A 14272-nucleotide genomic window follows, 5' to 3' on the forward strand; every position below is an offset into this window, starting at 1 on the left:
GGGAACATTTTGGAATTGTATTAGATGCTGGTGAGGCCGCATTTAGAGTAAGTGTGTTCATTCTAGGCACCGTGTTACACAAAAGATGTTGTCAAGCTGGAAAGGTGCAGAGAGGATTTACGAGGATGTTGCCAGGACTGGAGGGTGTTGAGTAGGCGGGGACACTATTCCATGGAGCGCAGGAGGATGAGGGGTAATGTTCTAGAGGTGTATAAAATCATGAGAGGAATAGATCGGGTAGATTCTCTTGCCTAGAGCGGGGGAATTGAGGACCCAAAACAGTATTCCCTTATCGTGTATCTGTACTCTGGCTCGATTGTAATCATGTATTGTCTTTCCACTGCCTGGTTAGCGCGCAACAAAAGCTTTTCATTCTACACATGACAAGAAACTAAAGTAAATACACATTTCAAAGGGAATAATGTGAATAGCGTTTAGAATAAGATAAAGGCAGTGAAGTGCAATGAAAGATAGTGCAAGGGCGCCCAATAAGGTCACGCTAGTTCACGCCACCACTCTACCTCATTGGAGACGCTCGGACTATCTTTCATTGGCTTTGGCAACATTTACTTTTGCACCTCTCCAATTCCAGCCCCAACTACTTTGCATCGAAGACAGACACAAAAAGCAGGAGTAACTCAGCGGGACAGGCAGCGTCTCTGGAGAGAAGGAATAGGTGACGTTTTGGGTCGAGATTCTTCTTCAGACTGAGAGTCAGGGGAAAGGGAGTCTAGAGAAATGGACGGGCAAGGTGTGAAAATGACGGATCAAAGCAGACGATGTTGAAGGATTGGTTCCTTCTTGGTTGAGGGGATGGAGGACAGTGAAACTAGTCGATGTTTATACCGCTGGGTTGTAAACTGCCCAAGCAAAATATTGCTTCATATTTTAAAAGGGTTAGTAGATTTAGGCCATTCGGCCCATAATGTCTACTCTGCCATTCAATCGTGGCTGATCTATTTTCCCCTCCTAACCCTATTCTCCTGCCTTCTCCCCATAACCCCTGACACCCGCACTAATCAAGAATCTATCTACCTCGGTTCACGTGACAATAAACTAAACTGAGCTGAGGACATGTAGGTGTGTAGATTAACTGGCCCTCTGTATATTGCCCCCAGTATGTAGGGAGTGGGTGTGAGAGTGGGGAAATCTAGAGCTAGTGTGAACGGGAGATCAGGTAGTGATAGATCACAATGCACAATACAGTTGAATAAACATCACACTACAACCAGGACAAGGTTCACTTCCAGGGAAATCCTAATCCCTGGCTATCCTTATTCCTGCCGAATCAACTTACTGAAGAAAAAGTTTTGTTTGAATTGTGTTTGTTCATCGTGATTGCGAGCAAACTTGCATCTTGTGTTAAATATCTTCAATGTTGGTTTAGTTTCTAACGTCCTAAGGTCATAACGGATAGGAGTAGAATTAGGCCATTTAGCCCATCAAGTCTTAGCCACCATTCAATAATGGCTGATCTATCTCTCCCTCCTAACCCCATTCCCCTGCCTTCCCCCATATCATCTGACACCCGCACTAATCAAGAATCTGTCTATCTCTGCCTTAGAAATATCCACTGACTTGGCCTCCACAGCCATCTGTAGCAATGAATTCCACAGATTCACCCCCCTTTTTGTTTGGTCAACTTACAACCCAGGGGTATGAATATTGATTTCTCTAACTTCAAGTAACCCTTCTTTCCCTCTCTCTCCATCCCTCCCCACCCTAGTTCTTCAACTAGTTTCACTGGCCTCCTGATTAATTTTACTGACTTTCAGTCTGACGAAGGGTCTCGACTCAAAACATCACCCATTCCTTCTCTCCAGAGATGCAGAATTGTCCCACTGAGTTGCTCCAGCATTTGGTGTCTATCTTCAGGGTAAACCAGCACCTGCAGTTCCATCCTAGTGACTGCTGTGCAGCGGGCAATGATGCTAATAAATTATTAAATTCTTAAGGGATTGGCCAGGCTGGATGCAGGAATAAATGTTCCCCATGTTGGGGGAATCCTGAACCAGGGGTCACACAGTTTAAGAATAAGGGATAGGCCATTTAGGACTGAGATGAGGAAAAACGTTTTCACCCAGAGAGTTGTGAATCTGTGGAATTCTCTGCCACAGAAGGCAGTGGAGGCCAATTCACTGGATGTTTTCAAGAGAGTTAGATTTAGCTTTTACGGCTAACGGAATCAAGGGAGATCGGGAGAAAACAGGAACAGGGAACTGATTTTGGATGACCAGCCATGATCATATTGAATGGTGGTGCTGGCTCGAAGGGCCGAGTGGCCTACTCCTGCACTTGTCTATGTTTCCAAGTCTAGGCTGTGGAAGTTTCCATGCTAACTGTTTGTTTGTTGCTTGTTGACTAATAAAGAAGACTGGAGCATCAATCTGGTCATTGGCTACATGGTCATGGCTAAGAATAATGCGGCAATCTTTCCACAGAGATCGACGTGCCGATCACAATCTGGTCACCGCCTCGTTACCTGACACCATGTTCTCATGACTACATGCACCCTCCAGAATGTAGTACGTAAACACATGTCTCGGGACTTATTTGTGACTGGTGTAGTAACTGGAGCTGAATGAGGGAGTCCCAGCCTGTATTTATATGTATTTATCTTGTGTTTTTGGGCTTCATTAGTTGAGTTTATTGTCACACGTACCACAGTACAGTGAGAAGCTTTTTGTTGCGTGCTAACCAGTCAGCGGGCCGTCCACAGATACATGATCAATGGGGATGTGAAGCTGTAGCAAGTAAGGACTTCATTGTTCCTGTCACGGTGAACAGAACAAATAAACACTCTTGACTCATCCTTCTTGTAGTTTAGTTTAGACGATGGTGCTGCCTTACAGCATCCAACACCCGGGTTCAATTCTGACTACGGGTGCTGTCCATACGGAGTTTGCACGTTCTCCCCGTGACCTGCATGGGATTCTTCAGGTGCTCCGGTTTCCTCCCACACTCCAAAGTGTTACAGCTTTGTAGGCTAATTGGCTTTGGTAAATATTGCAAATTTTCCCTCATGTATAGGACAATGCTAGCATTCGCTGGTCGGCAGTGACTCGATGGGTCGAAGGGCCTGTTTCTGTGCTGTATCTCCAAACAGGGTGGGAACAGGTCATGAAACCCATAGACTAGTTCGATCCGATGCACTAGGGTCAATTTACAGAAGCCAATTAACCTACAAACCTGCACATTTGAGTAGTGTTGGAGGAAACCGGAGCACCTGGAGAAAACCCACGCAGGTCACGGGGAGAACGTACAAATTCCATACAGGTCAGGATTGAACCCGGGTCGTGGGATGTTGCAAGGCTCCGCGGCGCCATTCGGAACGCAAACTCTGTGCCCATTCCCCCATTTCTACCCCCAGCCTCCCCGTATGTATGTGTGCCTCGGTGGGCCTTGCGCTGAGAATGGGATCAGAGTTGAAGGTTTCCATCTGACAAGAGCAGGTCCACCAGCAACCTCTGTCTAAACTTTGACTGTCGGCGCAGTAAACGCAACAGGAAAAGCCTGAGGTCGCCGTCTACAATGTGAAATATCGGCACAGAAACACAGATGGTGGCGTTTGTGCAGCCGTGGGTCGGGGCTATGCAAACTCTGCAGAATAACAAACCCTAGCAGGGAAAGGTTTAAAAACACACAAGATCCATCGTTTATTAGAAAATGTTTAAAATATTTATTAAGAAATTAAGTATTTAAGTTTCCATAAAGGCATTATTCTAATTACAATATGTGCAAAACATCAGTATATACATTATTCATCTGCAAACACAATGATATAAGATATTTAACAAGAGAGCTGTAAAAGATTGCAGGCCTGACCCAGGGAGACAAAATGTGGCTGCATTTAACAATATAGAGTCATTCAGGCCCTTCGGCCCGACATGCCCGTGCTAACCTTAGTAACTAGTAATTATAAAGCTAGGATAGGAATTTAGACCCTTGCGTGTGTGCTGTGCTGTCATTTCTAGTAGAATGGCTACAAAGAGAACCACTTGTCTCAGGCACTTTGCACAGAACCACGAGAGGTACAGTATGTTTGGGAAAAGTACATCCAACGTTTCCACCCTCCCATGTCTAACCAGAAACCTTCAAACCATGATTAGCCTTGGACATGACGTGAAGGCAGGTGTGCCAGACACAGGGACTGCTCCCAATCTGGCCAATGTTTGGGATTGGTTGGACAATTGTGGCCCACAGACCAACCCAACACACCATGGTCACGTTCTAGCCGTTACCGTTTACAGAGACTAGTGGGAGAGTCTAGGATCAGAGGTCACAGCCTCAGAATTAAAGGACATCCCTTTAGGAAGATGAGAAGGAATTTCTTTAGTCAGAGGGTGGTGAATCTGTGGTATTCATTGCCACGGAAGGCTGTGGAGGCCGTCAATGGATATTTTTACAGTAGAGATAGATAGATTCTTGATTAGTACGGGTGTCGGGGGTTATGGGGAGAAGGCAGGAGAATGGTGTTAGGAGGGAGAGATAGGTCAGCTATCATTGAATGGCAGAGTGGACTTGATGGGCCAAATAGAATAATTCTGCTCATTTCACTTAAGAACTTAGTAACCACACACACACGCACACGCACGCACACACGAGTGCTGGTTCGTACACACATCTATTCTAACATAGGTTGGTTAACGTAACAGCCACATCTCCACATCACAGTAATACTGGCAGACACCGAGAAATATATTAAAACACTTACAGAACAAAAAGAGTCTTTAAATATACACACGCACACAGAATATTTACTACACATGACCCTCTACAGTTTTCTCATCGCACTTCAACAATGAAGCATGTTCGATCGGATCACTCCACAACAGTGAAGTTTGTTTGAGGGAAATAACAGGAATACAAATTAAATAGAGTTTTCTGTAGTAAGGTTCTCCTCAGTGCACATGCAATAGCTGCCCGAAACTCAAATATTCACATCATGTTGCACAGTGCACATTCAACAGTTTTATCCCTAATTAGTTTAGTTTTAGAGATACAGCGCAGAAACAGGCCCTTCGGCCCACCGAGTCCGTGCCGACCAGCGATCCCTGCACACTAACACTATCCTACACACACACACACACACTGGGGGACAAATTTACAATCTTTACCAAAGCCAATTAACCTATACGTCTTTGGGAGTTTGGGAGGAAACCGGAGCTCCTGGAGAAAGCCCACATGGGCCAGGGGGAAAACGTGCAAACTCCGTACAGGCAGTGCCCGTAGCCAGGATCGAACACGGGTCTCTGGCGCTGTTAGGCAGCAACTCTACCGCTGTGCCACCGTGCCTTAACAGATCTAGCGTGTGGGTGGCGATAACTCCAAACGCCTGGTCTGTACAGCAGTCTCTATGTAAGACAGGGCTCAGCTTACTCATGGGATGTCTAGTTCGTCTGTGCTGGATTTAATTGGCCCAACTTAAAAACCCTCTCCACAATGATATCGCCTCTCGTTAAGCTTCCAATTCCATCTCCCACAATCAGGCAGCATTTTAGGTATCAAGAAAAACATGGGCACCCCCCCCCCCCCCCCCCCACACACTCTATAAATAATAGATATTGTTTTTATTGCTTTTGCATCACCTTCATAGTCCAAGCGTTTGGCAAATCCTTTCTCCATCTGTTTAACAATGTAACAGTCTTGTGCAACATTACCCCCCCCACACACACACACACAATAATATTAAATATCGCAACTAAACATTTGCCAGTTCTCCCATCTGGTCAAACAACACAATGGCCTGAGCATCAGGATGAGGCCCTTCTGCCCATCTAGTCTGTCCTATCGGTCAGTTGGATGATCTGTACATTTGCCAGTCATTTATCCATAATACTCAACACCCTTGCATTATGACAGTCTAATTGGCCAACATCCATGGGCTTTTGTGAGAGAGGCTTTCACACTGGTGTGACTGCTAGTGGACCTCGTCCATCATTCTGTCTAACTTCCCCTTGTTCTTAACCACTGAAAGAGCCGCTCAATATTTGACCAGTTAAAGACTTGTAATAGTCTTCATGTAACACACTTCCAATTGTGGAGAATCAGAGGGAGGAACAGTTTAGAGATACAGAGCGGAAACAGGCCCTTCGGCCCATCGAGTCCGCACAAACCAGCGCTCACACTGTACACTAGTGCTATCTTACACACTAGGGACAATTTACAACTTATAGAAGCCAATTAACCTACAAACCTGCACGTCTTTGGAGTGTGGGATGAAACCGGAGCACCCGGAGAAAACCCACGCAGTTCACAGGGAGTACGTACAAACTCCACACAGACAGCACCAGAGGTCAGGATCGAATGTGGGTGTCTGGCGCTGTAAGGCAGCAACTCTACCGCTGTGCCACACTGCTACCCCGGACTAGTTGTCGATCTACAGGCAGCCACGTTGCTACAGGATGGATGAGGATTACAGTGCTGTACCAGTCTAGCGGAAAACAGGCATGTCCACACTATGCATTTCATGCGTTAACTCATTCACAAGTCAATACGGCAGAATGTTCTGGAATCTAACCCCACATTGTTGGTGCTGTTGGACATATTTTCAGAAGAAGTTGATGTCTCAATGACGCCTCTAAAGCAAAGCCTTAACTTAGGCCCAGCAGTCAACCTGAGGGGCAGCCACCTCCAATCTCCCCACCGACACCTACATTCAACTATTGTAGGTAGACAGAAATGCTGGAGAAACTCAGCGGGACAGGCAGCATCTATGGAGCGAAGGAATGGGTGACGTTTCTGTTCGAGACCCTTCTTCAGACTGATGAGGGGATGGTGGTGGGGGTGAGTTTTAGTTCAGATACAGAGCGGCCCGCTGAGTCGGCACCGCCCAGCGAGCTCCCCCACATTCACACTGTCCTACACACACTAGGGACAATTTACAATGACACCAAGCCAATTAACCGACAAATCTTTGGAGTGTGGGAGGAAACCGGAGATCCCAGGAACAAACTCCGTACAGACAGCACCAGTAGTCAGGATCGAACCTGGGTCTCTGGTGCTGTGAGGCAGCAACTCTACCGCTGCACCACCGTGCCATAGTTGATAGAACAGATGCATGTGCTGGAGATTGGAGATGGCCAGCCCCTCAGTGTGTTCTGGAACATTCCTACAGTGTAGTGCTGGAAGCACAGAAACCAGCAACAACTCACTACAAAGAAATCCTTGCATCATCTGCACCACACGCAGATACCCACTGGATACATGCGTCAGTCAATACTTCTTCTCAACTTCAAAGAGAAAATATGTCCAATGACCTTAAATAATACTTTTAAAAAATCCATCTGTAACTTTATTTACATCAACGTTAACTCGGGTTAAATTAGGCAGGGAGAAAATCTCAATACAAAATTATTTTTTGTTGCAGTTAATTTGATCTTTTCTAAACCAAGCCTGAAAACCGGCTTAGAAGAGACTCACGTCACCAACTAACCTATTCAATGGCAGCTTGAAGATGTTTGCATCCTGGCTACACCCAGTCTGTCTGGGTTTTTCGTTATTCTTCTCAACAAAAATAATTTTCAGGAGGTGCAAACCTTAACACCCAGTCTGTTCTTTGTATCAATTGGACGACCTTGTGTTTGTTCCCCCCACATCCTTTCTGGTTAATATAATTGTCCAGTTTTTAAATGGCCGGCTGGTTTGCAAGACAGCGTTGTCTGTAATGCAGCAAAAGGCCAGGTGTGGACGAGGATTGAAGAGCTACAGGTGTGGTGGACGTAGACCACTGGAGCTGAAGGTCGACAGACAGGTGAAATAGTCATTGATGGTTGAAGGTGCCAGGGCAGCGATACTGTAGATTGCCATCAGTCTAGTGTCTGGGGTTTGCTTACATCGGTAAATGTATGGCACTGGTGGGATTGCCAGTGGCTCGGCAGCAAAGTGGGTGAGGGGGGCACTGCATGTTGGTGCCAGAGTTGACGAGGATCTTACTCTGAGAACTTGTGGATGTCATTGTGCAGCATATAGTAGGGGTAGGAGATCTCGTTCTGGTAGGCGCAGTTGTAGTGGCACTGGCACTTGTCTGTCCACATCATGCTCTTGGAGAAGATCTCTCCGTCGTCGCAGCGGAAGCGCACGTGGACGGTGCGGGTCAGCGAGGGCGTGCAGCAGCGCCCGTCCGTGCACGATCCACACCAGCGCGGTTTGTACCGACGCACGCTGGTGCAGCCGGCGTAGCTGAAACGCAGAGCCTCCCGGGCCTTCTTCATCCTGAAACATCTCTTGCCCTTCTGTAAAACACCAACGGGGAAAGGTTCAATACCAACTCTCTCCCTCGTTACCGCCCGCTTCACAACACAGGGACTTTAGTTTCAATTTAGAGATACAGCGCGGAAACGGTTCCTTAGACCCACCATGTCCGCGCCGTGCCGACCAGCGATCCCCGCACAATAACACCCCCCTACACACACTAGGGACTATTTATAACTTTATAGGTTAATTGCCGTTGGTAAAATTATAAATAGTCCCTAGTGTGTGTAGGTTGGTGTCAGTGCGCTGGGATCGCTGGCCGGCATGGACTCGGTGGGCCGAAGGGTCTGTTTCCGTGCTGGATCTCAAAACTAAACCATTTGTTCTGTTCTTTTATCTGGTGTGAAACAAACAGGGTGATGTTAAGACAGATACCAAAATCTCAGCCAAAGAGGTGAGTTGGCAGGAGCGGCCAGCTCAGTGCCACACAACGCAGCCCTTACCTTGAGGTTGGTGTTGAGTGGCAGGTTGCATGGGCGCAGTTGGCACAGACGGGTCTCCTTCATCAACCTGCACTGGGGGTTGTCGCTGGTCACTCTGGTAGAGATGCCAATGTTGCAGGTCTTGGAGCACTGCGACCACTCGGTGGTCTGGACCAGGCACTTGGACTTCACGTCACGGCTCCCGACTCTCCACGCTGCAGAGATAGACAAGACCACGTCAAAAACACACTCACCTTTGGCCATGAGACGGACAATAACAAGGTACCACGGGCTACCCTTTACCACAAAGACAGACACAAAATGCTGGAGTAACTCAGCGGGACAGGCAGCAGCTCTGGAGAGAAGGAATGGGTGACGTTTCAGGTCGAGACCTTTCTTCAGACTGAAGAAGTCTGTCCCGCTGAGTTACTCCAGCTTTTTGTGTCGACCTTTGATTTAAACCAGCATCTGTAGATCTTTCCTACACACTACTCATTACCACCACAGATAGAGTCACAGGGTCACACAGCATGGAAATTGGCCACTCAGCCCATCTAAACTGACCAAGGGCCATCTCATTTACCCACGTTTGGCCCATATCCCTCCAAACATTTCCTATCCATGTAGCTGTCAAAATGTCCTGTAAACCTTGTCAAAAACACACCCTCCTTTGGCCTCTGGTTAACATGAGACGGCCATAACAAGATACTAATAATCAGCAAAACAACACAGAGTGCTGGAGTAACTCTTCATGTCAGGCAGCATCTCTGGAGAACATGGGTAGGTGACCTGAAACAATATCTATCCATGCTCTCCAGAGGCTCTAATGACTCGAGTCTGAATTCCACAGATTCACCACCCTGATTCACCATCACTCTATGACCAGAGGTCACAGCCTCAGAATTAAATGGGGGCTCCTTTAAGAAGGAGAGGAGGGTGGTGAATCTGTGGAATTCATTGCCACAGACGGCTATGGAGGCCAAGTCAATGGATATTTTTAAGCCGGCGATTGATAGATTCTTGATTAGTGCGGGTGTCAGAAGTTATGGGGAGAAGGCAGGAGAATGGGGTTGAGAGGGAAAGATAGATCAGCCATGATTGAATGGCAGAGTAGACTTGATGGGCTGAATGGTTTAATTCTGCTCCGAGAATATGAACGTGATCAGTGAGGATGCTGGCAGGATCCACACAAAGCCTCGTCAGCACAGACACAATGCCTGAATCCTGGGCTTCCTTGGTATTTAATGCCCAAACTCCCCAACAACACAAGCAGACTTCTTACTACAGATTATGGCTCAAAGGGCTGAATGGCCTACTCCTGCATCTATTGTCTATTGTCTATTATGGGGTGGGAGATTGCAACCTTCACATGGTCTGCCATGTTTCGAGTAATGCAACCACCCCCACGTGACAAACAAACAGATCAAATAGAACAAATACATGTGTGTATATATTTATGCAATGGTATATGGACACACTGATCTGTTCAGTATTCATGCCTACTATGTTCTGGTGTGCTAAAGCAAAGCAAGAATTTCATTGTCCTATCAGGGACACATGACAATAAAACTCTTGAACTCTTGAAGTTGACGTACAAGTTTAGGCTGTGCACGCCACACGCAAGAAGATCTACAGATGAGCAATTGTAAACTTTACAGAAGATGTGTTGGACATCTACAACACACAGTGGGCAGTTCTGCCAGTTACACATGTGAATGACCCTAGGCATCAGTGGGTCGACATATGACGAGTGTTTGACAACACTTCTACAAACTTCTCGCATGTAAGCGAGCAAAGGGAGAAGATGCGAGCCATCTTACCTGGTTCGATCTGCAAGCCAGCTCTAACGAGCTCGGTCAGTTCCTTGCTCGATAGTGGCTCTGCGTCAGGCTGGTCTCCGATCTCCTCGTAGCTCATTGAGTCTTTGTTTTCTTCCGTGCTGTCTGCAGAGTCTTCGCCGATGTGGTTGGTATCACAGGCCCACTCCTCACAGCACTGGCCTGGCACCTTCACCAGTCGAGGCTTGGGACAGTCCAAGGTTGGCAGGGAGAATTCTTGAGGACACAATGGCATACAGCCCACCACGCCATCAATGCAAGTACACTGGTGCTTGCAGTTGGGTTTAAAGTTCTCCCCGTTCTGGTAGATATTCCCCGCAAACTCACACGGCCTTCCTTCCGATTTTGCTGTGAAATTTAAAAAATGCAATCTTTCACAAACAAAACAAGGCTTAAAAATCTTCAGCACCAACTTTTGCAAACGGTACAAGATTATTTATTCCAGTTGCGCATTAACTGAGCAAACAGGCAGGACTACTTTCAAAAATGCAAAAGGCTTGCATGGTTGCAAGATTGGCATGCAGGGTTGCAAGGCTGGCTTACCTCGGCAGATGCCCCTGGCAGCACCGTCGCTGGGACCATAGTTACATTCCAGGCCCTTGACGTGATCGCAGGGTTCCATGGTGCTGCAGTCCTGATTGAACTGCCGGGCACACACCTTGCAGCAGTTGCAACCGTCCAACATCAGGCTGATACCCGGGGGACAGCTCACAGCAGCGTCTGGGCAGTGGCACTCCGGCCCACACTTGCCTTGCACCTGGGGTGGACAGGATCGACATCAGTCAGTCACTGTAGCAATGCTATCCTGCCCAGACCCCTCAGTAGCTCAGTCTAACCCAGACCCAGACAGGTGTCCCAAGGCTCATGTTGCTTAACGTTGTTTAAGGAACTGCAGATGCTGGAAAAATTGAAGGTAGACAAAAATGCTGGAGAAACTCAGCGGGTGAGGCAGCATCTCTGGAGCGAAGGAAATAGGTGACGTTTCGGGTTGAGACTTATTCCTTCTCTCCATAAATGCTGCCTCCTCACCCGCCCAGTTTCTCCAGCATTTTTGTCAACCTACAAACCTGCAGTCTTTGGAGTGAGGGAGGAAACCGAAGATCTCGGAGTCACGGGGAGAACGTGCAAACTCCGTGCAGACAGCACCCGCAGTCGGGATTAAACTTGTCGATTTACCACTATACTAGGTGCAGCCAAGTGTGTGTGTGAGTGAGTGTGTGTGTGTGTGTGTGTGTGTGAGTGTGCAGACATGTGCAAAGATGTATTTAAATACCAACCCAGCCTTGCAAAGAGTCGCTGTTTGTATATTGAAGGCTCAGTTAGTGAAACTCAGTGACATATTTGAAATTCTTTGGGATGCCATTTGTGAATGAACCAATTATACAGACAGAGGAATTAAACGTGTGAAAATAAACATATCCATTCCAGCTGCAGCCTCCTCGTCACCAGAAGTTTAGTTTAGTTTAGAAATACAGCGAGGAAACAGGCCCTTCGGCCCACCGAGTCCACGCCAACCAGCGATCCCCGTACACTAACACTATCCTACACACACTAGGGACAATTTACATTTACACCAAGCCAATTAACCTGCCAACCTGTGTGGCTATGGAGTGTGGGAGGAAACCGGAGATCCCGGGGAAAACCCACGTAGGTCACGGGGAGAACGTACAGACTCCGTACAGACAGCGCCCGTGGTCAGGATCGAACCCGGGTCTCTGGCGCTGCGAGGCAGCAACTCTACAGCTGCGCCACTGTTCTTCAGATCCAGTGTGTGGAGCGAGGTTGGCCTCTACAGTGGTTTGGACAGATGCTGAAGACGCTCAGGTACATGGTTGTTGGCGGCTGAATGATAGACACCCACCCCCGCGAGTCATAGAGTGATACAGCATGGAAACAGGCCCTTCGGCCCAACTTGCCCCACACCGGCCAACATGCCCCAGCTACACTAGTCCCACCTGCCCGCGTTTGGTCCATATCCCTCCAAACCTGTCCTATCCCTGTACCTGTTTCTTAAACATTGTGATAGTCCCAACCTCAACTACCTCCTCTGGCAGCTCGTTCCATACACCCACCACCCTCTGTGTGAAAAAGTTACCCCTCAGATTCCTATTAAATCTTTTTCCCTTCACCTTAAACCTGTGTCCTCTGGTCTTCAACTCCCCTACTCTGGGCAAGAGATGTGTAGTGCACATTACACACAGACACAACAAGCTGGGCCTGGCGGCATCCAGCCCCTGCTTCACACTGAATGCCACTGTTGTGTTTCGGTACATATGACAATAAAACACTCTTGTCCGTTGACTGGTGAGAACATTGGCCGTAAGAGAAAAAACATCCTCGTTTAACTTTGGCAGTAAATCAAGTTATTTAAAGGCTGGAGGGAAACGTTCTAGATGGATATTATTGCGTTGGAACACAAATGAGCGCCTATCTGCCCATCAAGAAAGGAAAACACGATTTAACTTTCAGCTAAGCAGGCTTTCAGCAACAGTTGTCAATCTAACTTCCTAAGCGATTTCAATTCAATTGGAAAGCAGTCAACTTGGTGGTTACAATGGGGAAAATGGACACAGAGTGCTGGAGTAACTCAGCGGGTCAGGCAGCATCTGTGGAGAGAAGGCTGATAATACACCCATTACCCTCTCTCCAGAGATGCTGCCTGTCCCGCTGAGTTACTCCAGCTTTTCGTGTCTATCTTCGGTGTAAATCAGCATCTGCCGTTCCTTCCTACAACATATACCTCGCGTTGCAACCAACACGACTGAAGGCTGATACAGGAGTCGACTAACTCGGAAATGTTTACCGACAGGCAGCGGATGAGATGAAATATCTCTCACCCCGCGATCACAGCTACACACTCGCACACAGATTGTGTGGGAAGGAACTGCAGATGCTGATTTACACCGAAATGCTGGAAGTCTGCCTCGGCGGAGCAGGCAGCATCTGTGGAGAGAACGGATGGGTGATGTTTCGGGTCGAGACCCTTACTCCAGCTTCCTGTGTCTATCTTCGGTGTAAACTGGCAAATGCAGTTCCTTGCTACACGAGACGTTGGCTGGAGCTGGAGCTGGATATGGATCTCTCTCTCTCTCTCTCACACACACAGCTGTTGAAGTCACGGGAAACAACACACTTACCCCAGCCGCTACCCACAGCGCAGAGACCAAGTACACCAACGCTTCCATGTCCTACTGCGAAAAACACAATAACAACAAAAACGTCCTTCCCTAACTGCTAATTACTTTTTTTTTTTAATTAAATAAAATTCTTTAAAGTATTCTTGTGCAAACGAAAGGTAGAAAGGTGTCACAAGATTGTCGAGTTATTTTCAATAGCGAGGAGTTGTTCCACTTTGGTGCGGGGAATGATCCGGGCAGCAAAGCAGCTCACTCAGTTGGTTGGTTGTAGGTGACTAAAGTCGGCACCAGTCGAGATGTTGCCGGCGTGTCCCGCTCCAGAGAGCCGCTGTAGCCGAGGTCCTGGTGTGTGTGTCTAGGCAGTGTCAGGCTTGTAACACCGCGCGTCCGCGATACATAACGCCACTGTAGTCCAGGCTGGTTTTATAAGCAGTGTCCCCTCCCCTCCCCGCGTCACTGCCTGGCCCGCACCCCGATCACAGATCCCCGGCGCCAGACCCAAACACCTTCCCGCACTGCAAACGCAGCCAAGAAAAGGGCATTAGAGAGAAGGGGGGAAAAATAACCCCCCCCCTCATCCAGGAGCGAGAAAACAGAAGCTTTAACGAAGCTGCCCTCGCGT

At 47.7% G+C, this 14272-nt stretch overlaps 1 protein-coding gene across 1 annotated transcript; it reads right to left on the bottom strand.

Annotated features, from left to right (window-relative positions):
* Nucleotides 1–3357: 3357 nt before the first annotated feature.
* ccn1l1 (cellular communication network factor 1, like 1) lies at nt 3358–14055 on the bottom strand. The gene is made up of 5 exons (XM_055660361.1): nt 13651–14055; nt 11057–11270; nt 10496–10861; nt 8697–8890; nt 3358–8234 (listed from the first exon to the last, which is right to left on the bottom strand). The coding sequence occupies exons 1-5, from the start codon at nt 13696–13698 to the stop codon at nt 7932–7934; spliced, it is 1125 nt and encodes a 374-aa protein (XP_055516336.1). The 5' UTR covers nt 13699–14055; the 3' UTR covers nt 3358–7931.
* Between the last annotated feature and the right edge of the window lie 217 nt (nt 14056–14272).

This window comes from Leucoraja erinacea, chromosome 31 (genome assembly GCF_028641065.1).
Source record: "Leucoraja erinacea ecotype New England chromosome 31, Leri_hhj_1, whole genome shotgun sequence".
Lineage (NCBI taxonomy): Eukaryota > Metazoa > Chordata > Chondrichthyes > Rajiformes > Rajidae > Leucoraja > Leucoraja erinaceus.